We start from the raw sequence: 22,305 nt of genomic DNA on the forward strand, positions 1-22,305 counted from the left end.
AGGTTTTGCTGGATAAAAAAAAGACAGGAAACCAGAAGTTGCCTTCAAGCTTTACGTTTTTATTCAGCTGAACAAAGACGGGCTTCTCTAAAAATAGAGAAAAAGCCCCAAATATCAGAAAAGCCTTATTTTTATACCATCTTTGATTACATAAGCAATCCACCCAGCAAAGCTGACACACATAAGATAAAGACTTCGCCCTTTAAGGCTGGCACACCGTAGATCAGGGATTTTCAACCTTATCACCCATTGTACCACTTTTAGGATATGGCAACATCCGAGTACCACCAGTCGCCTAGCAAGATGTCAAAAACTTGATGACCAAAAAAAAAAAAGGAAAAAAATGATGTACAGGTAGTCCTCGACTTACAACAGTTCGCTTAGTGACTGTTTGAAGTTACAATGGCACTGAAAAAAGTGCCCCCCAAACCACAGCCAAGCAAGACTCCTGCCTACCCGCCCGGCGGTGCTCTTCCTCCTGTCCAAGGTTTTCATTGTTGTGAGCATTTCTGTTGAGGATTGGCAGCGGGGGTGGGATGGGGGGGTGTTTGGTTTTTATTCCCCCCCTCTGGTGGGTGGTTGCAGCAGGTTTTGGTCACTTCACATGACCCTGGGACACTGTGACCATCATAAATATGAATCAGTTGCCAAGCATCTGAATGTAAATCACAAGAGCCTGGAGATGCTGCAACATTCCAGCTGATCGGAGCTTCTTCTGGGCTCAGCAGAAGTGCCAGGATCAGTGCTGAGCTCCAGCTGGAGCCTGGCGCTGATCCTGGCGCTTCCGCTGAGCCCTGACAGCCCTGCAGCTCCAGCCGTCTCTCACTCAGGCTTGTGCGCTGCTGCCACCAGTTCAGCTCATTCCCCTCCCCCGCTACCACTTTTCTAGGATGGTCGCGTACCACCTGCCAGGTGCCAGTGTACCACAGGTGGTACCCGTACCACTGGTTGAAAAGCCCTGCTGTAGATAAGAAGGAAGAAAGCAGAAGTAGCTAAAAATGTGCCCTTTTGGGTGTTCCCCCAAGGCACCAGATGTTCCCTTTTGGCTGGTTTAGGTGTTTACCTCAACCACCAGCTGTTCCCGGGCGGGTTAGGATATTGGGCATTTCCTTTAGCTGTCCTTTTATGACCTTGCATTCATGGTTCTGCAAGTGGCCAGAGAGAGCGAGGCCACCTTGCACGTTTTCACAATTAATACTGTCCTCTAAGTCCGGGTCAACAACAATTTGTTCATTTTTGAAGCATGAATGTAACCAGTCTCACTCACCCTGCATCAAGCATCTGGGGTCTTTTTCTACTGGTTTGTTTCCCACGTTCAGGCAAATGGTTGCGTCACCTAAGCAGTCATCCCAAAGGTGCTTTTTTCAGGAGGCAACTGGACTTCCTTGTTTTTCTTTGAAGACGTGTCGCTTCTCATCCAAGAAGCTTCTTCAGCTGAGAAGCAAAACGTCTTCCAAGAAAAACAAGAAAAGTCCAGTTGCCTCTTGAAAAAACATCTTTGGGACAACTGCGACCTGGATGACTGAACATCTCCTTAGTTGTCACATAAGCAATCTTTTTTCTAAAAAAAAATCAAATAAAAATCTTTTTCTCAAAGGTGGTCAGCTGATAGATAATATTGGCGTTTATTTTCCACCCATTTTTACAATCAAGGAATTACCGACCTACAAACCATCAAAGAGCAAACAACAGCCTAATCAAGGAAACACTAGTACAAGGAGTAGGCCACCTTGGCTCTTTTATGACGCGTGGACTTCAACTCCCAGAATTCCTGAGCCAGCCATGCTGAGGGAAAAGAGAGAGGTTTCCAAGCTGAGCCATGCTGGCTCAGGAATTCTGGGAGTTGAAGTCCACGGGTCATAAAAGAGCCAAGGCTGCCTAACCCTGGCCTAGGCCGCTTTATGACTCGTGGACTTCGACTCCCAGAATTCCTGAGCCAGCCATGCTGAGGGGAAAGAGAGAGGTTTCCAAGCTGAGCCCTGCTGGCTCAGGAATTCTGGGAGTTGAAGTCCACGGGTCATAAAAGAGCCAAGGTGGCCTACTCCTGCACTGGTATATAAAAGCTAAGGGCAAACCCTACTCCCTTCTAGCACTAATGATGTTACCTAGTTGGGTAATCGGACGTCTTTGCTTGTTGGTTTTGAAAGATTTAGTTGCTTATTCAAGTAGCTTCTTCAGTCCACAGGTAGTCCTTGGCTTACAACCATTCGTTTGGTGACCGTTGGAAGTCACCAAAGCACTGGAAGGCACTGAAAAAGGGATTTATCACCATTTTTCACACTGACAACCGTCGTAGCATCCCCATGGTCACATGGTCATATGAAATGGTCTAGGGAAGGGGTCTTCAAACTTGGTCCTTTGATGACTTGCGGACTTCAACTCCCAGAATTCCTCAGCCAATGTGCCTGGCTGAGGAATTCTGGGAGTTGAAGTCCACAGCTCATCAAAGGGCCAAGTTTGAAGACCCCTGGTATAGGGTCTCCTCCTTGAGCACGGGTTGGACAAAAGACCTCCAAGGTCCCTCCCAGCTGCATTCTGATTGGTTGGTTGGTTGGTTGGTTGGTTGGTTGGTTGACTGATTGATCAAAATTCAGACGCTTTGCAACTGACACTTATTTATGACGTTTGCAGTGTCCTGGGTCACAGTGATCCCCTTTGGCGACCTTCTGACAAGCCAAATCAATGGGGAAGCCAGATTCCCTTAACAACTGTGTTATTAACTTAACAACTGCAATGATTCACTTAACAACTGTGGCAAGACAGGTCATAAAGTGGGGCAAAACTCACTGAACAAATGTTTCGCTTCACTATGGAAATTTTGGGCTCAGTTAAGGCCATAAGTCGAGGACTTCCTGTATTATCCAGCGGATAAGCAGTAAAAACACTTCAAACCCGCAAGAGCAGAATCCCGGTTGCCGTGACTCAACTTCCAGATATCTCTACTGGGATGACTGAGTCTTCGTCAACTAGTTTTGTCATCGTACGTCTGGAAGAAAACAACCGAGCTCCGAGGGCACCAGCGGCACTACAAATTGAATTTATTTATTTAGATTTATATACCGCCCTTTCCCGAAGGACTCAGGGCGGTTTACAGGATATTTAAAAGAAAATCAATACAAAAGTTAAAACAAATTAAAAAAAGATTAAATGAAACCCTGAGAGAAAATAAAAACCCAGTTAAAATTAAAATTAAAAATTCTCAGCCTGGGCCAGAGAGCTCGAAGAGCCAGGTCTTCAGGTCCCGGCAGAATGAACGGAGGTCGGGGGCAGTCCTCAGCTCCGGTGGCAGCTGGTTCCAGAGGGCAGGCGCACCCACTGAGAAGGCCCTATCCCTGGGTGTTACCCGCGGGCAATCTTTAACCGGCGGCACCCTGAGAAGACCCTCCCTGTGGGAGCGCACTGGACGAAGGGAGCTTGATGCCGGCAGCAGGTGTTCCCTCAGATATCCCGGACCCAAGCCATTTAGGGCTTTATAGGTCATCACCAGCACCTTGAATCTCACCCGGAGGGCAACTGGGAGCCAATGCAGCTCGCGGAGAAGAGGTGTTACACGGGAGTATCGGGAGACCCCCATCACGACTCGCGCGGCCGCATTCTGCACCAGCTGAAGCCTCCGGGTGGTCCTCAAGGGCAGCCCCATGTAGAGAATGCTGTGCATAGACAGGACTTTTGATCAACTCGCGCTGTGTCATGAATCGCAAACATTTTCCCTAAGGCAGGAGTAGGCAACCTCGGCTCTTTTATGACTCGTGGACTTCAACTCCCAGAATTCCTGAGCCAGCAAGGCTCAGCTTGGAAACCTCTCCCTTTCCCCTCAGCGTGGCTGGCTCAGGAATTCTGGGAGTTGAAGTCCACGAGTCATAAAAGTGCCAAGGTTACCTATCCCTGAGGTAATGCTTAACTAATACACTGAAATGCCCTAGATCAGGGGTAGGCAACCTCGGCTCTTTTATGACTCATGGACTTCAACTCCCAGAATTCCTGAGCCAGCCACGCTGAGGGGAAAGGGAGAGGTTTCCAAGCTGAGCCATGCTGGCTGAGGAATTCTGGGAGTTGAAGTCCACGAGTCGTAAAAGAGCCAAGGTGGCCTACCCCCTGCCCTACGATCCGTTCATTCCTGCAATTGCCAATCACAGAAGGTCGGTTAATCAAGCTGAGAGATATAGAAGGTTGCCTATTCTTGGGGTGACCTTTGAATTGGCCGAATCAATATCTTCCAGGGTCACATGATCAAAATTCAGACGCTTGGCAAACCGGCTCATATTTATAACGGCCGTCATGTCCCCTTTTGCGACCTTCTGACGAGCAGTGAGGAAGCCGGATTCACTTAACAACCACGCTTCTACCTTAACAGCTGCAGCGGTTCACTTCACAACCGCGGCAAGATAGGTCGTAAAAGGGGGCAAAAACTCACTTATCAAATGTCTCGCTTAGCAACAGAAGTGTTGGGCTCAATGGTGGGTCGTAAGTCGAGGACTACCTGCAACTTGATCCAGAAGTTGCCGGGTGACTTAATAAGGTGCTAATTACATTAGCAAAGTTGTGAATTATTGTATATAAGGAGTTCCGAGAGAATTGTTCAAAGATTTTCAATGCAAAAGGAGGTGAAAGTTAGTCCATATGTTTATGGGGAACACTAAGTCATTGTGTGGAAATTATCATTTTGCCTTCAGGACGCCTGTCCCTTTTAATCACACACTCTCCCCTCTGATTCTGAAGGAGTTTTTGCCACCCTTGTGAAGTGGTAACTATTTGTATTGCAATTCCAGAGAGTATATTTCCACACTGTTAGCCCGATGTGCAGCTATCCTTTCCATCCCTGTGTAAAATTTTTTTTTAAATAAATAGGAGCCTACAGGTAGTCCTTGACTTACATCAGATCATTTAGTGGTCATTCAAAGTTGCAACGGCATTGAAAAATGTGCCTTATGACCATTTTTCACACAATGATTGCAGCATCCCCAATGGCCAGGTGATCAAAATTCGGATGCTTGGCAACTGACTTGTATTTATGACAGTTGCAGCGTCCTGGAGTCACATGATCCCGTTTTGTGACCTCCTGACAAGCAAAGCCAGTGGGGGAAGCCAAGTTCATTTAACAACCATGCTACTAACTTAACCCCTGCAGTGATTCACTTAACAACTGTGGCAAGAAAGGTCGTTAAATGAGCCAAAATTCACTTGACAAATGTCTCAGAAATGTTGGGGTCAGTTGTGGTCATAAGTCAAGGACTACCTGTATTAATCCAGTTAGAAGTCATAAAAATTCCTCCTCCCCTATGTTCCCCCAGGCCAGAAAAAAGGATATTAAATAAATCATTGTCATCGTCTTCAGCCCATTCATGGCTTTCAAAGCTCAGATTTATCTGCATTTTTCTGATACTTGGCAAAAAAAAGAAGAAATAAAAATAAAAAAATTATAACATATAATGGGAAATTAAGGCAAACAGTCAATTGTAGATAGTCCTCAATTTACAACCCACAATTGGGATCAGGATTTCTGTGGTTATGCAAATCGTGCCCAATTTTATGACTTATTTGCCATGTTTGTTAAACGAATCAGTGCAGTTGATAAATGAATCACATGCTCCTTAAGCAAGTTTGGTTTCCCTCATTGACTTTGCTTGCTAGAAGCTGGCTGGCAAAATAATAATAATAATAATAATAATAATAATAATAATAATAATAATGATAATAATGATGATGATGATGCAGTTGATAAATGAATCACATGCTCCTTAAGCAAGTTTGGTTTCCCTCATTGACTTTGCTTGCTAGAAGCTGGCTGGCAAGATAATAATAATAATAATAATAATAATAATAATAATAATAATAATAATAATAATAATAAAAAAATAATGCAGTTGATAAATGAATCAAATGCTCCTTAAGCAAGTTTGGTTTCCCTCATTGACTTTGCTTGCTAGAAGCTGGCTGGCAAGATAATAATAATAATAATAATAATAATAATAATAATAATAATAATAACAATAATAATAATAATAATAATAATAACAATAATAACAATAATAATAACAACAACAACAACAACAATGCAGTTGATAAATGAATCACATGCTCCTTAAGCAAGTTTGGTTTCCCTCATTGACTTTGCTTGCTAGGAGCTGGCTGGCAAGATGATAATAATAATAATAATAATAATAATAATAATAATAATAATAATAATAATAATGCAGTTGATAAATGAATCACATGCTCCTTAAGCAAGTTTGGTTTCCCTCATTGACTTTGCTTGCTAGAAGCTGGCTGGCAAGATAATAATAATAATAATAATAATAATAATAATAATAATAATAATAATAACAATAATAATAATAATAATAATAATAATAATAATAATAACAATAATAACAATAATAATAACAATAATAATAACAATAATAATAATAATAATAATAATAATAATAATGATGATGCAGTTGATAAATGAATCAAATGCTCCTTAAGCAAGTTTGGTTTCCCTCATTGACTTTGCTTGCTAGAAGCTGGCTGGCAAGATAATAATAATAATAATAATAATAATAATAATAATAATAATAATAATAACAACAACAACAACAACAACAACAACAACAATAGTTTAAGGGACACGCTGGCTCAGTAGGTTAGGACGTTGAGCTTGTCGATCAGAAGGTCGGCAGTTTGGCGGGTCGAATCCCAAGTGCCGCGTAACAGAGTGAGCGCCTGTTACTCGTCCCAGCTTTACGTGCACGTAAAAATGCAAGTAGAAAAACAGGGACCACTCCGGTGGGAAGGTAACAGCGTTCCATGCGCCTTTGGCGTCTAGTCATGCCAGCCACATGACCACGGAGACGTCCTCGGACAAGCGCTGGCTCTTCGGCTTTGAAACAGAGATGAGCACCCGCCCCTAGAGTTGGAAACGACTAGCACGCATGTGCGGGGGAACCTTTACATTTACCTTTAATAATAGTAGTAGTAGTAGTAGTAATAGTAATAATAAAGTTGCAAGGGACCTTAGAGGTCTTCTAATCCAACCCCCTGCTCAGGCAGGAAACCCTATACCAGGCATGTCAAATTCACAATATCATATGACGTTGCATGATGTATCACAACTTTTTCCCCATTGCCGGCAATGGGGTGGGCGTGGTTTTGGCATGACGCATCTGGCCCATGGGCAGGCAGTTTGACATGCCTACCCACATTCAGACAATCTTAGATTTGAAAGAGAGGGCCTATCTTGTCGATATTATCTTGGAGGAGTTTGATCCTGTGACTCCTGAAGATGTGGACAGGATCCTGGGGAAGCTGAGCTCCACCACGTGTTTGTTGGACCCGTGCCCCTCCTGGCTGGTTTATGCAGCCCGGGATGGGACACGAGGCTGGCTCCAGCGTAAATGTTTGTTCTTGTCTTAAATACTGCTTCAGATCTCCCATTTAATAATAATAAATTTGATAGGACCACCCATCCCCTCGGTTTTATGGTTTCTTTCTCTTTTCTGTGCTCCTAGAATCATAGGAGCCAACATGTCTTCAGTGACAAATGACAGCAGATTTACAATCATGTTGATGTTGAACTGGAATTTTCTTCATTGAAATTTTTCTACATTAAAAAAAGAAAAGTTTCCTATCTCAATCCTGAGATGATGATGATAATTCTTCTCCTTCTTCTTCTTCTTCTTCTTCTTCTTCTTCTTCTTCTTCTTCTTCTTCTTCTTCTTCTTCTTCTTCTCCCTCGCTCCCTCTTTCTTTCTTCCTTCCTTCCTTCCTTCCTTCCTTCCTTCCTTCCTTCCTTCCTTCCTTCCTTTCTTTCTTTCTTTCTTCTCTCCCTCCCCTCTCCTTCCTCCCTCCCTTCCTCTCCTCCTTCTTCTTCCTCTCAGGTGCCCAACTCCTGGCTGTGATGGGTCGGGTCATATAACAGGAAATTATGCATCACATAGGAGGTAAGTTGAAAATGTGTATACAAAAATGAGGCCAATGGCAGACAGAGAAGAGGGGAATTAGTGCCTTGGGGGAACTCATAAGCCCAGGCCTCTTTTGAAGGAGGTCAAAAAAGTCAAGATGGTGGCTACACAATCCAATGCCTGATCATGGCCACCATCTTGATCTTTTGTCTCCATCCTATCCTACTTATTTATGCATTTATTTAAAAGTGATTTATTTAGCCACCCATCTCACTAATCTGACTCAGGGCATCTATCAAAGGCTTAAAAGCACAAGATTAAAAAAAAAGGACATTTTACCCACTCTGACAGAAAATGGCTGCCACAGAAACCCTACACAGGCAGGGTGGGCTCACTTACTCCCCCGATCACCATAACAGGGAAATATTCAAGGCTTCAAAGGTTTCCAAAGGTGAGCAGAGTCGAGGCTAATCTGAGCACTAGTGGGATTTTTTTTTTAAGGGTGGTGCAGATACAGGCAATCCTCGAGTTATAACCATAACGGAGCCCGATCATTAAAGTCGTAAGTAGTGAGAGTCATAAATTGAGTCACCCTGTGACTGACCCGATCTTACAACATTTTTTGCAGTGGTCATGAAGCAAGTGCTGTGGTCTCAGCTGAACCAATGGCTGAGAAAGCCTCACTCGTGTTCAGTTCATTAACAACAGAGTTGAAAGGGACCTTGGAGGTCTTCTAGTCCAACCCCCTGTTCAAGCAGGAGACCCTATACCATTTCAAACAACTGACTGTCTGGTCTCTTCCTAAAAACCTCCAGTGTTGTTGCATCCACAACTTCCGAACAGAAGCTGTTCCACTGGTTAACTGTCCTCACTGTTAGGAAGTTTCTCCTTAATTCCAGGTTGCTTCTCTCCCTGATCAGTTTCCATCTGTTGTTTCTTGTCCTGCCTTCAGGTGCTTTGGGAAATAAATTGGCCCCCTTTTCTTTGCGGCAGCCCCTCAAATACTGGAATACTGCTATCATGTTCCCCCAGTCCTTCTTTTCTCTAGACTGGCCGTTCCCAAATCCTGCAACTGTTCTTCATATGTTTTAATCTCCAGGCCTTTAATCGTCTTAGTTGCTCTTCTTTGCACTTTTCCCAATGTCTCAAACATCTTTTTTGTATTGTGGCGACCAAAACGGGATGCATTATTCCAGATGTGGCCTTGTTGTTGTTAGCTGCGAAGTCGTGTCCGACCCATCGCGACCCTATGGACAACATTCCTCCAGGCCTTCCTGTCTTCTACCATCTTCTGGAGTCCATTTAAGCTCACACCTACTGCTTCAGTGACTCCATCCAGCCACCTCATTCTCTGTCGTCCCCTTCTTCTATTGCCCTCGATCTTTCCCAGCATTAGGCTCTTCTCCAGTGAGTCCTTCCTTCTCATTAGGTGGCCAAAGTATTTGAGTTTTAGCTTCAGGATCTGGCCTTCTAAGGAGCAGTCAGGATTGATCTCCTCTAGGACTGACCGGTTTGATCGCCTTGCAGTCCAAGGGACTCGCAGGAGTCTTCTCCAGCACCATAGTTCAAAGGCCTCAATTCTTTGGCGCTCAGCCTTTCTTATGGTCCAACTTTCACTGCCATACATTGCAACTGGGAAGACCATAGCCTTGACTATACGCACTTTTGTTGACAGGGTGATGACTCTGCTTTTTAGTGTGCTGTCTAGATTTGCCATGGCTTTCCTCCCCAGGAGCAAGCGTCTTTTAATTTCTTGGCTACAGTCCCCATCTGCAGTGATCTTGGAGCCCAGGAAAATAAAATCTGTCACTACCTCCATTTCTTCCCCATCTATTTGCCAAGAATTGAGAGGGCCAGATGCCATGATCTTGGTTTTCTTAATGTTAAGTTTCAACCCAAGTTTTGCACTCTCCTTCTTCACCCGCAACAAGAGGCTCTTTAGTTCTTCTTCACTTTCTGCCATTAGAGTGGTATCATCTGCGTATCTTAGGTTGTTGATATTTCTTCCGGCAATCTTAATTCCAACTTTTGATTCATCTAGCCCTGCCTTTCTCATGATGTGCTCTGCATATAAGTTAAATAGGCAGGGCGACAGTATACAGCCTTGCCGGACTCCTTTCCCAATTTTGAACCAATCAGTGGTTCCGTGTCCAGTTCTCACTGTTGCTTCTTGACCCGCATATAGGTTTCTCAAGAGACCAATAAGATGGTCTGGTACTCCCATCTCTTTAAGAACTTGCCACAGTTTGTTATGATCCACACAATCAAAGGCTTTAGCATAGTCAATGAAGCAGAAGTAGATGTTTTTCTGGAACTCCCTAGCTTTCTCCATTATCCAGCGTATGTTGGCAATTTGATCTCTAGTTCCTCTGCCTCTTCGAAATCCTGCCTGTACTTCTGGTAGTTCTCGATCCACATACTGCTGAAGTCTAGCTTGTAGGATTTTAAGCATGACTTTACTAGCATGAGAAATGAGTGCAATGGTGCGATAGTTTGAACATTCTTTGGCACTGCCTTTCTTTGGAATTGGAATGTAAACTGATCTTTTCCAATCCTGTGGCCACTGTTGAGTTTTCCAAATTTGCTGGCAAATTGAGTGTAGCACTTTTACTGCACTGTCTTTTAAGATTTTGAATAGCTCAGCTGGAATACTGTCACCTCCACTAGCTTTGTTGTTGCTCAGCTTTTCTAAGGCCCACTTCACCTCACATTCTAGGATGTCTGGCTCGAGGTCAGTGACCACCTCATTGTGATTATCTGGGACATTAAGCTCATTCTTGTATAGTTCTTCTGTGTAATTTTGCCACCTCTTCTTAATCTCTTCTGCCTCTGTTAGGTCCCTGCCATTTTGGTCCTTTATCATGCCCATTTTTGCATGAAACGTTCCCTTCATCTCTCCAATTTTCTTGAAAAGATCTCTGGTCCTCCCTATTCTATTGTTTTCTTCTATTTCTTTGCACTGTTCATTTAAGAAGGCATTCTTATCTCTTCTAGCTATTCTCTGGAATTCTGCATTCAATTGGGCATATCTATGTGGCCTTACTAAGGATTTATAAAGCAGTACTTCACGTGATTTTGATTCTATGCATTTCAGACAAAGGGCTGTGTCATTCTTAAAAACCTTCAGTGATGGAGCATCCACAACTTCTGAAGGCAATGGTCAATGTTTATTTTATATTGTGGCAATCAAAACTGGATGCAGTATTCCAGGTGTGGCCTTACCAAGGCATTATGACGTGGTACTGACACTTCACGTGATCTTGATTCTATCTCTTTGTTAATGCAGCCTAGGTTGGCTTTTCTTGGCAGCTGCTGCACACTGCTGGCTCATATTTAAGTGATTGTCCACTAGGATTCCCAGATCCCTCTCACAGTTATTACTGTTGAGCCAGGTACCTGTATTTGTTCCCCATTCATCTGCCGTAACCATGAACAGTACGGAGTCCTTGGTGCTGTATGACTTTGCTTATAATAATAATAATAATAATAATAATAATAATAATAATAATAATAATAATAATAATAATAATAATAATAAGAAGAAGAAGAAGAAGAAGAAGAAGAAGAAGAAGAAGAAGAAGAAAAAGAAAAAGAAAAAGAAGAAGAAGAAGAAGAAGAAGAAGAAGAAGAAGAAGAAGAAGAAGAAGAAGAAGAAGAAGAAGAAGAAGAAGAAGAAGAAGAAGAAGAAGTTGGAAGGGACCTTGGAGGTCATCTAGTCCAACCCCCTGCTAAGGCAGGAAACCCTATACCATTTCAGACAAATGGCTGTCCAGTCTCTTCTTAAAAACTTCCAGTGTTGCAGCATTCACCACTTCTGGAGGCAGGTTGTTCCACTGGCTAATTGTTCTAACTGTCAGGAAGTTTCTCCTTAGTTCTAGGTTGCTTCTCTCCTTGATGAGTTTCCATCCGTTGCTTCTTGTCCTGCCTTCAGGTGCTTTGGAGAATCGCTTGACTCCCTCTTCTTTGGGGCAGCCCCTGAGATATTGGAAGACTGCTATCATGTCACCCCTCACCCTTCTCTTCATTAAACTACACATACCCAATTCCAGCAACCGTTCCCTATATGTTTTAGTCTCCAGTCCCCCAATCGTCTTTGTTGCTCTTCTCTGTACTCTATTGTCTTGCTAGCATTGATGTTGTTACCTAGTTGGGTAATGAAACGTCTGCAAGAAAACAGTCAATCTCAGAGAGCACCAAGGACCCCGTCAGTTCAACTCTGAGCTACAAATGTTTTCCTCTGTTGGCATGAACGGTATAAAACAGCTGTTAGAGAGAAGCCAGTCAAATTCAAGTAAAAACAAAACAAAACACCCGATGCTAAGGAACATTCTAAGGCAATAAAAATCAATAATTTTCCCCTCTGCAATTTTCCAACTTCCTGCCCTGAGCCTACAGAACTGGACAGGATGTGACTAAAATATATATTACGTATGTAGTCCTCAAAAAATAATAATAATTTAGTTTCAATTCTGCAGCCATTTCTAGTTGCTCTTTCAATTCAGTTCAGATTATAGCTGGAAGGGACCTTGGAGGTCTTCTAGTCCAACCCCCTGCTCAAGTAGGAGATCCCAAGATCATTTTAGACAGGAAGCTGTCCAGTCTTTTCTGAAAAACCTCTAGTGATGAAGCACCCACAACTTCTGGAGGCAAGCTGTTCCCCTGGTTAATTGTTCTCACCGTTAGGAAGTTTCTCCTTAATTCCAGGTTGCTTCTCTCTTTGATTAGTTTCCAACCATTGTTTATTCTCCTGCCTTCTGGTGCTTTGGAGAATAGCTTGACTCCCTCTTCTTTGGGGCAGCTCCTTAGATATTGGAATACTGCTATCATGTCACCCCCCCCACCCCGTAGTCCTTCTTTTCTCTAGACTGGCCATACCCAAATCCTGCAACCGTTCCTCTGTAGTTTCCAGGCCTTTAATCGTCTTAGTTGCTCTTCTCTGCATTTTTTCCAAAGTCTCGACGTCTTTTTTTTCCCCCTTCACGCAATAGACAAATCGCAATGTATTTGGAAAAATTAGCAAGAGATGAATCTGACTATCGTCTCTTCAATCTGATTTTCAAAAAAAGCTAAACTTCCCAGGACCGGATTCGCTTGCCTTCTCTGCAGCAGCCTAAAGATGAAAGGCTCAGATTTTAGCTGATGCAAAGTTCCTGTTAATAACACCACCGTATTTATGACTCCTATTATCTTTTTCAAACATTAATGCGGACCTCAGCTGTCTCCCATTTCAACAGCTCCGTTAACATCTGCCATCTGCTAGCAAATACCTTCCTAGCCAGACACTATTAATTGTAAAAGCTGCACCCCCTCAGTGCAAATGACTTTCATCCCCTTCATTTTCTTTTTTAATTTTCACCACCGCTTGCCTCCCCTCTGAGGTGTGGAAACGGAAATTATCGGATCAAAGCACGTGTGGGAGCATCAAAGGGGGGGGATTGGTTCCTTTCGGTGTGAGGATGAAAATAAGATGTTCATTTTCAGGAGAAAAGGAGTGTTTCCCCCCTCCCCCATCAATTAATACTTTCCTGGGAGTAAGGGGTGTGTGTAAGGAAAATTTCCCCAACTTGGGGGTCAGCCGGTGAATTATTTAGATAGTAGAACTTCCTCTTTCTTTACTCACGTCCAATTTTGCCAGGATTAGTTAGCTATTTACAGGTAGTCCTCAACTTATGACCACAACTGGGCCCAGAATTGACGTTGCTAAGTGAGAAAATTGTTAAGTGAATTTTGCCCCATTTTGCCAACAGTTAAGTGACTCACTGCAATTGTTCAGGTAGTAACGTGGTTTGTCAAGTGAATCTGCTTGACTCTGCTTGTCAGAAAGTCACGAGGTGATCACATGACCCCAACACGCTGCAACCGTCATAAGTATGAGTCAGTTGACAAACATCTGAATTTTGGTCATGTGACCCGGGGGAATGCCACAATGGTTGTAAGTGTGAAAAATGGACAAGTCACTCTTTCCTGTGCCATTGTAACTTTGAACGATCACTTAGTGAACTGCTGTAAGTCAGAGACTACCTGTATTTACTTATATCCTGCCTTTATTATTTTTTGTTACAAGTAACTCAAGGCAGCAGGCAAAAGTAATACCCTTACTCTTCCTGATTTCCCTACAACAACCCTGTGAGGTGGGTTGGGCTGAGAGAGAATAACTGCCCCAAAGTCTCCTAGCTGTTTTCACACTTCAGGCACGACTAGAACTCACCATCTCCTGGTGATTGGCCCAAAGTCATCCACCCAGTTTTCACACCTAAGGAGGACTAGAACTCACCATCTCCTGGTGATTGACCAAAGTCACCGAGCCAGAGCGGTCATAAGTGCAAGGACCAGGGTTTTTTTTAGAGCTGTTGTAACTTCGAACAGTCGCTAAATGAATCGTTGTCCGTCAAAGACGACCAGCATCAGGATGGGAAGGAATTTGCCAAACTCATTGTGATGTCCATTTTATTTTCTTCTGTTGTTTTTTTTTAAAAAAAATCCTATAGTTTATCAGGTTGCCCTCGTGCCAAGAAAAGTGGAATGAAAATCCCACCCACAAAGGATGACAAGGAGGATCCTGAACTGATGAAGTAAGTGAGGGGAAAATGTCTGAACCGTTCACAAAAGTGATTTTATTGAGCAGGTGCTACCTCAACTACCAAAAGCTACATTCCTTTGCAGTGGTGGGTTTCAAATACCTGAACAACTGGTTCTCTGCATAGACGCCACTTCCAAAAGTCCGTTCTGAGCCGTGGAGGCCTCCCAAGCCCAGAACAGACTTCCGGAAGTGGCATCCATGCACTTCCGGTGGGCCGTTCTGAGCCTGGGAGACCTCCCCAGCTCAGAACGGACTTCCGGAAGTGGCATCCATGCACTTCCGGTGGGCTGTTCTGGGCCTGGGAGACCTCCCCAGCTCAGAATGGACTTCCGGAAGTGGCATCCATGGACTTTCGGTGGGCCGTTCTGGGCCTGGGAGACCTCCCCAGTTCAGAATGGACTTCCGGAAGTGACATCCATGCACTTCCGGTAGGCTGTTCTGGGCCTGGGAGACCTCCCCAGCTCAGAATGGATTTCCGGAAGTGGCATCCATGCACTTCCGGTGGGCCGTTCTGGGCCTGGGAGACCTCCCCAGCTCAGAATGGACTTCCGGAAGTGGCATCCATGCACTTCCGGTGGACCGTTCTGGGCCTGGGAGACCTCCCCAGCTCAGAATGGACTTCCGGAAGTGGCATCCATGCACTTCCGGTGGGCCGTTCTGGGCCTGGGAGACCTCCCCAGCTCAGAATCGATTTCCGGAAGTGGCATCCATGCACTTCCGGTGGGCCGTTCTGGGCCTGGGAGACCTCCCCAGCTCAGAATGGATTTCCGGAAGTGGCATCCATGCACTTCCGGTGGGCCATTCTGAGTCTGGGAGGCCTTTCGGCTTGACGGATTCCCCCCATCTGACCCACGTGTCAGTGTACCGGTTCCTTACCACTGCCTGGCTTGCTCCACAGCCTCATGGCAGCGTCATTGTGCAAGACAAGTGTGGTGGCAAACGGCCGTGGCCAGCAGCAAACAGCCGTGGCTGGCCAAAACCGGCCGTGGAAAAAGCCGGGCAACAATAAGGAACTGGTATATCGTTGGCTAGCGGGGCGCGTGCAGCAGCTCCCCTCTCCCCCACCGGCTTTCCCTCATCACCAAGGTACTGGCAGCTCCCCCTCCTCTCTTACCTTGTGTCTATGGTGGAAACCAGACAGAATCGGTGGCCGGCCATCTGCGCAAGCTCTTAAGTAGGGCTTACTTTCGGGGGAAGGGCTTATATTAAGCCCACCCTCCCCCAAAAATCAGCTGGGGCTTAATTTTGGGGGAAGAGTACTTTTGGGGAAACACGGTATACTAGGATTAGTGGACAAGGGAATGAAATAATGTTGAATTAAGAGATCCAATCTTGGTCAGTCAGCGGGACCAGAGAATCTGTCTTCCTCTCCAGGGTGGAGAGAAATTCCCTGAGGATGGGATCCAGCACGAGTCCAAAAGCTCGGAAGACAAAAACCCCAATCCCAGTGACCGACCCAGATTGGATCCTGCAACATTATCCCGGGACACGTAGATTCACCTTCATTTGTGAAGTGAGAGAGTCGGTCCCTTTCCACAGGATCGCTTGAAAATGAAGTATTACCAGAGATACGGTCCTCCAGTAAACTGAGGTTGTTGGGGGCCAAGTGACTCAAAATGTCATGGATAATAAAATGCAAATTACGCAAATGTCACGCACGTTAATATGCATGCAGATGCGAAAACACCTCTCCTGTTTTTGGGGACCTTTAAATCTGAGAGTCACACCATTAACCCATGTCAGGGGGGGGCTAACGCAATAAAATTGAGCCCCACACCAACCGTCCCCGCAGTTACCTAACACGCTTAAGCCAGAACAAAATCAAGTGAATGCTTAGCAAGCTTAACACATTTCACAAATGTCACTGATAGAACTTCTACCGATCTGATTCAGCATGTTGTGTGAATCCAGTCCATATCTGTTTATAAAAAAAGCAAGCGAATCTAACAAAGGTTCAGCTTTCAGCCTGGGCCATGTTCGCACGTAGACACTTTTTCGTAATGCAAACATTGCGTTGCATCAGACTAACGTATGGATTTTGTGCGAGCGTTTTTGCTTCTCGGGAAAAAAAAAACAGGGTCTGTTGCCTATTTCTGAAAACCGTCTTTCTCCTTCTTGGTTGCCTCTGTGGGTAATATAATACAGGTAGTCCACAACTTACGACCACAACGGAGCCCAACATTTCCATCGCTAAGCAAGGTTAAGTGAGGTTTTTCCCCATTTTGCCACCTTTCCCCCCCCCCCATAGCTGTTAAGTGAATCGGTGCAGTTGTTAAATGAATTTTTCTTGATTGGCGCATTGCTTGCTTGATGGTTCGTCTGAAGGTGACCTTGGAGCTGATCTAAACCTTGGTCACCTTCAGACCAACCATCAAGCAAGCCATACTCCAGTCAAGAAAGTGCCAAAGAGCCATTAGTAAACAGCCCAACCGAAGAATCCCTAAGATCGTTCCCACCCACCCAGACAGGCAAGACGCTGGAATATAAACCCGCAGCAAACCACACTCCTTTACTAACACTGATGATGTTACCTGGTTAGGTAATGAAACGTCTGCAAGAAAACAAGCAAGCTCCGAGAGTATCAAGGACCCCACAATCTTCCTCCCCCTCCTCCTCCTCCTCCCCCCCATGCCCTCCCCCCACTCCCTTCTAACACTGATGATGTTACCTGGTCGGGGAATGAAACGTCTGCAAGAAAGCAATCAAGCTCAGAGAGTATGAAGGACCCCACAATCCTCTCCTCCTCCTCCTCCTCCCCCTCCCCCCATGCCCCCCCACACTCCCTTCTAACACTGATTATGTTACCTGGTCGGGGAATGAAACGTCTGCAAGAAAGCAATCAAGCTCAGAGAGTATCAAGGACCCCACAATCCTCTCCTCCTCCTCCTCCTCCCCCTCCCCCCATGCCCCCCCACACTCCCTTCTAACACTGATGATGTTACCTGGTTGGGAAATGAAACGTCTGCAAGAAAGCAATCAAGCTCAGAGAGTATGAAGGACCCCACAATCCTCTCCTCCTCCTCCTCCTCCCCCTCCCCCCATGCCCCCCCACACTCCCTTCTAACACTGATGATGTTACCTGGTTGGGTAATGAAACGTCTGCAAGAAAACAATCAAGCTCAGAGAGCATCAAGGACCCCACAATCCTCCCCTCCTCCCCCTCCTCCTCCCCCCCACGCTCCCCCACTCCCTTCTAGCACTGATGATGTTACCTAGTTAGGGTAATGAAACGTTTGCAAGAAAACAAGCAAGCTCAGAGAGCATCCAGGACCCCCTCATTTCAACCCCGAGCTACAGTTAATTCTCCTTCATTGGTCGATGGTTGCAGGTCAAGGACTACCTGTATGTCAGGGCAGGTGAGATCACAGCATGTCACCCTCCATCTCCCTGTTCCTCTTCTCTTCCTCCTGTTTCCCCCCCCCACCTGCCGCAGCAGGATCCAATTTGAAAAAAAATGCATTTTTCTCCCCCCCCCACCCCCGAGGTCTGAATTCCTGCCAGGAGAGGGTGTTTAAAATCCAGCCACAGTCTAGGAATTGCCCGTGCTGCCATGGTTCGACCACAAGGGTCAATTAATTACCTCCCAGCCATCATCAGAGCCTTGGTGGAGCAGTGGGCTAATGCCTCCTTAAGTAACACCAGCTGCCTGCAATTAGTGCAGGTTCGAGTCCCACCAGGCTCAAGGTTGACTCAGCCTTCCATCCTTCCGAGGTAGGTAAAATGAGGACCCAGATTGTTGGGGGCAATTAAGCTGACTTTGTAATAATGCCGCTTGGGGGGGCGCGAAAGCCCTAATAAGCAGGCATATACATAGAATGAAGGCTACTGCTAAGCACATTGATTTGTGCTTTAGATTGTAAGCCGCCCTGAGTCTTCGGAGAAGGGCGGGGATATACCGTAAATGAGATTAAAATAAAAAAATAAAAATCAGAATTGCCACACCTGGCATTTGCATAACACTTGAAGTGGGTTCACCATCCCTCATTCTTTCCAGCCCTGCTATAGCACCATGCAGAATCCTACAGCTGTTGTAAGATTCTTTCTTAAACTAGAACTACCAACCCCAGGTGCTCGGTTTGTCTCTGTTTTCCCATGTGAACAAACTCTTCTGCTCAAATTGATTACACGTTAGTGGTTGTTGTTAACGCAAACTGCTGTTTGTCTCCAATGGCATCTGAGCCGCATCACAAGGAAAGGGAGGGTTTGACGGACACACACACACACACACACACACTTTTTTTTTTTTAGGATCACAATCCTAATTAGTTCCCTGTTGCACATCATTCCACATCTGTATTTGAAGAACAATTTGACATCAGCTGTATTACTTTCTCTGAATTACAGGTTGCTCTTGACTTACAATCGTTTGTTTAGGGATCGTTCAGAGTTACAACGGCACCCTTTTCATGCCCGTTTTTCACACTTGCGACCGTTGCAGCATCCCCGTGGTCAGAGGATCAAAATTTGGCCGCTTGGCAACTGACTCGTACTTGTGAGGGTTGCAGGGTCCCAGGGCACATGTGATTCTCCTTTTGCGACCTTCCGACGGGGAAGCCAGATTGACTGAACAACTGTGTTTTTCTAACCTAACGGCTGAAGTGATCCCCTTAACGACGGTGGCGAGAAACACCGTAAAATGGAGCAAAACTCACTTCATAATTTTTTCCCCCGCTTAGCCACAAATATCCTGGGATCAATTGCAGTCATAAATTGAGGATGACCAGTATATAATTGGCCATCCTTTGCTATCCGTCCCACTAAAAACAGCCAGAAAACATTTTGAAACTCTCTCCCACAACCTCATACAGACACACGCCCTCAGTAGATCTCAAGCCAGCTGTTGGCGCCAACAAGATGCTGGTTTTTTTTTTTATATATAATACGAATCCAACGAAAGTTAAATTAGCAACGTAAAATATGTAACGGTCGTGCTGTTGAGTTTCGATTCTAATTGTCGCCTTCTCTTTTCCCTCTTTCTCCGGAGATTTCCGTCAATTCCTTGCGAACACATAAACAACGGGGCTGTTATGAATGTACTCAGCAACCTGCTCGCAGGGATATTATTGGTGAATTGTGCCACATTTGCACGTGATTTAAAACAGGATCAGGGTTTCCAAATTATCTCAGAGGGGGAATGAAATAGCCGCGATGGGCTTCCCAGTCGTCAACTCCTCCGCTTGCTTTCTTCGAATGGAATAAAATTAAAATGCTGATGGAGATAACAATGAAACATAGAGTAATGAAACTCAAGCCAAACCACAGTATATAGGTTGACGATTGCCTTTGAGATTCCTAATGGTTTCGCTGCGTTAAAGGGGTAGCTCGCGTTCTATTCCGTCAGATTTATTTTATTTGTTAAATTTATTTATTCTCGCCCGTCCCGCCGTGGGGCTATTCCAGGAGGCTTATGGCAATAAGAAGGGAGAAATGAAAACAAGGGCAAACGTAACAGTAGGAAAATAGTGGAACAATGGAATAAACAATGACAAAGAAAACGATGAGAATAGAGCGATACGAGAATGAAAGATGGGTTAACACAAGGGAGATTATTAAATCTTGAGGGTCATGATTTGTTATTTGGTTGGCATGCATATTTATTGTATGATAAGAAGGTGGATAATGTGTTTAAGATACATATTTTAAGGTATGCTCTGTTGCGAGTTTGGAAAAAGTACAGACACAAGTTAAATTATAAGATACCCATTTGGGCAATACCTAAACACGCAATAGAAAATATAAATGTGGGATTTAAACATGATGAGACTACATACAATGAAATCTTAAGTTTAGAAAGGAATGTATGGCAATTAAAGCCATATTATATTTTAAAAGAAGAAAAGATTGTACAAACTTGGTTCCAGTATGGGCAATTACAGGCTAGATGGAAAGAGGACCAGAAAGTTGGTTTTTTGACGACTGATGAAAATTTGGTAAAACAGATTAGAGATCAAGGTCAAGCACATATAAAAAGGATATATCTTGCATTGATAGAAATTGATTCAGAAATGGAACTTGTTAAAGATTGTATGATAAAGTGGGCTCAGAATTTTCAAGAAGTTATTACAATGGATACTTGGGAAAAGATCTGGGTTAGAAATGTAAAATTTACACAGGCCCAAAATTTAAGAGAGAATTTTTATAAAATGTTTTATAGGTGGCACTTAGATCCTAAAAAATTAGCAAGTATGTATCCGAACTGCCAGCCCAAATGTTGGAGGTGTGGTTGTGAGGATGCAACGTATTTTCATATATGGTGGACTTGTAAAAAGGTCAAAGCTTTTTGGATTAAAATTTGGTGGAATGTGCGAAAGATATTTAAGAAAAGGATAAAGTTTTCTCCGCAATTGTTTTTATTGGGTATTATCACAGATACCACCGTTGTAGATATTAAATTGATGTTGAATTTAATTACGGCAGAGAGACTTTTAGTAGTGCAATATTGGAAGAAGGAAGAACTGCCGACTATAGAAGAGTGGACTTTAAAAGTTTCTAACTTGGCGGAAATGGCAAAGATTTCAGCGTATTTGAAAGACCAATCGCAACAGACATACATTGTGGAATGGAGGAGATGGATTGAATATATTCAGAATAAATATGGGACTAAAAAGTTTCATTTAGCATTTGAATAAGTAGTGGATCTATATGATATATAACTAGTTAGTAGTTATTTTATTAATATTTTGACGATGGAGAGTTAAAGTAAGACAGAACTTAATGTTTTATTGTTGTTAGCATATTTTAGATTATGCTTGTTTGTATTTTTATACCCTGTATTCAGCTCTGGGAAGTCGGGGAGGGGGGAGGGTAGGGTAGGGAGGGGTTGGGGAGAGGGGAGGGGGAGGAGGGGGGTTGTATTTAAAAATGTATTGTAAAACTTTTCAATTAAAAAAAAAGAGAATGAAAGATGGACAGGTATGGAAGTGGGGAGTGAGAGGGAAAGGGGGGGTTTGCTGTCGGCTTAGTTGCCACCTCCAGTGTGGTCGTGATCCCCCCCCAAAAAAGATTCCCTTTTCTGGGGTCCTTAGCACTCTCTGAGCTTGATGGTTTTCTTGCAGACGTTTCATTACCAAACTAGGTAGCACCATCAGTGCTAGAAAGGAGGGGGGTTTGTAGGGAGGGAGGGGGGAGGAGGAGGACAACAATGAGTGTGCAGATGTTTCATTACCAAACTAGGTAGCACCATCAAGGGAGTAGGGGGTGCAGAGAAGAGGAGATGGAGGGGGAGACTGTGGGGTGCTTGGTGCTCTCTGAGCTTGGTTGTTTTCTTGCAGACGTTTCATTACCCACCTAGGTAATATCATCAGTGCACCGATGATGTTACCTAATTTGGTAATGAAACATCTGCAAAAAACCCACCAAACTCAGAGAGCACCAAGGACCCAACAGTCCTCTTCCTCCTCCTCCTCCTCCTCCTCCTGCTGCTGCTGCTGCTGCTGAGCTGGTCACAATTCAACACCTGAGCTCCAAATATTCTCTTTTATACATCCCCCCCTTTTTTTTTAACAGCACCACCCTGTAGCAAACACTAGTGTATGCTTTTGAACGACGTGTATTACAGTGATAATCATAACTAGTCCTTGGGAACGATTCAACAGGTGGATACGGGTAGTCCTCGACTTACGACCGCAGGGATTCACTTCACGGCTGTGGCAAGAAAGGTCGCAAAATGGAGAGGTCATAATTTCACTCGACAAACGTTTCGCTTCGCAACAGAAACGCTGGGCTCCAGCAGGGTCGTAAGCCGTGGTGGGATTCAAATACGCCAGGGGTCTCCAAACTTGGCCCTTTGATGACTCGCGGACTTCACCTCCCAGAATTGGCCTGGCTGAGGAATTCAGGGAG

The 22,305-nt window shown here is 44.4% G+C and overlaps 1 protein-coding gene across 1 annotated transcript in view; it reads left to right on the forward strand.

The window, feature by feature from the left end:
- MYT1 (myelin transcription factor 1) overlaps positions 1-22,305 on the forward strand; it is a gene marked incomplete at both ends in the record, with an annotated part of 92,878 nt that overhangs the window by 53,049 nt on the left and 17,524 nt on the right. The window contains 2 exons of the mRNA XM_083360834.1: positions 7,860-7,922; positions 14,372-14,455. Coding sequence (XP_083216960.1) covers positions 7,860-7,922; positions 14,372-14,455 — 147 coding nt within the window. The remainder of the gene's footprint in view (positions 1-7,859; positions 7,923-14,371; positions 14,456-22,305) is intronic.

Source organism: Vipera ursinii, assembly GCF_947247035.1.
Source record: "Vipera ursinii genome assembly, chromosome: 3".
NCBI classification, from domain to species: Eukaryota; Metazoa; Chordata; class Lepidosauria; order Squamata; family Viperidae; genus Vipera; species Vipera ursinii.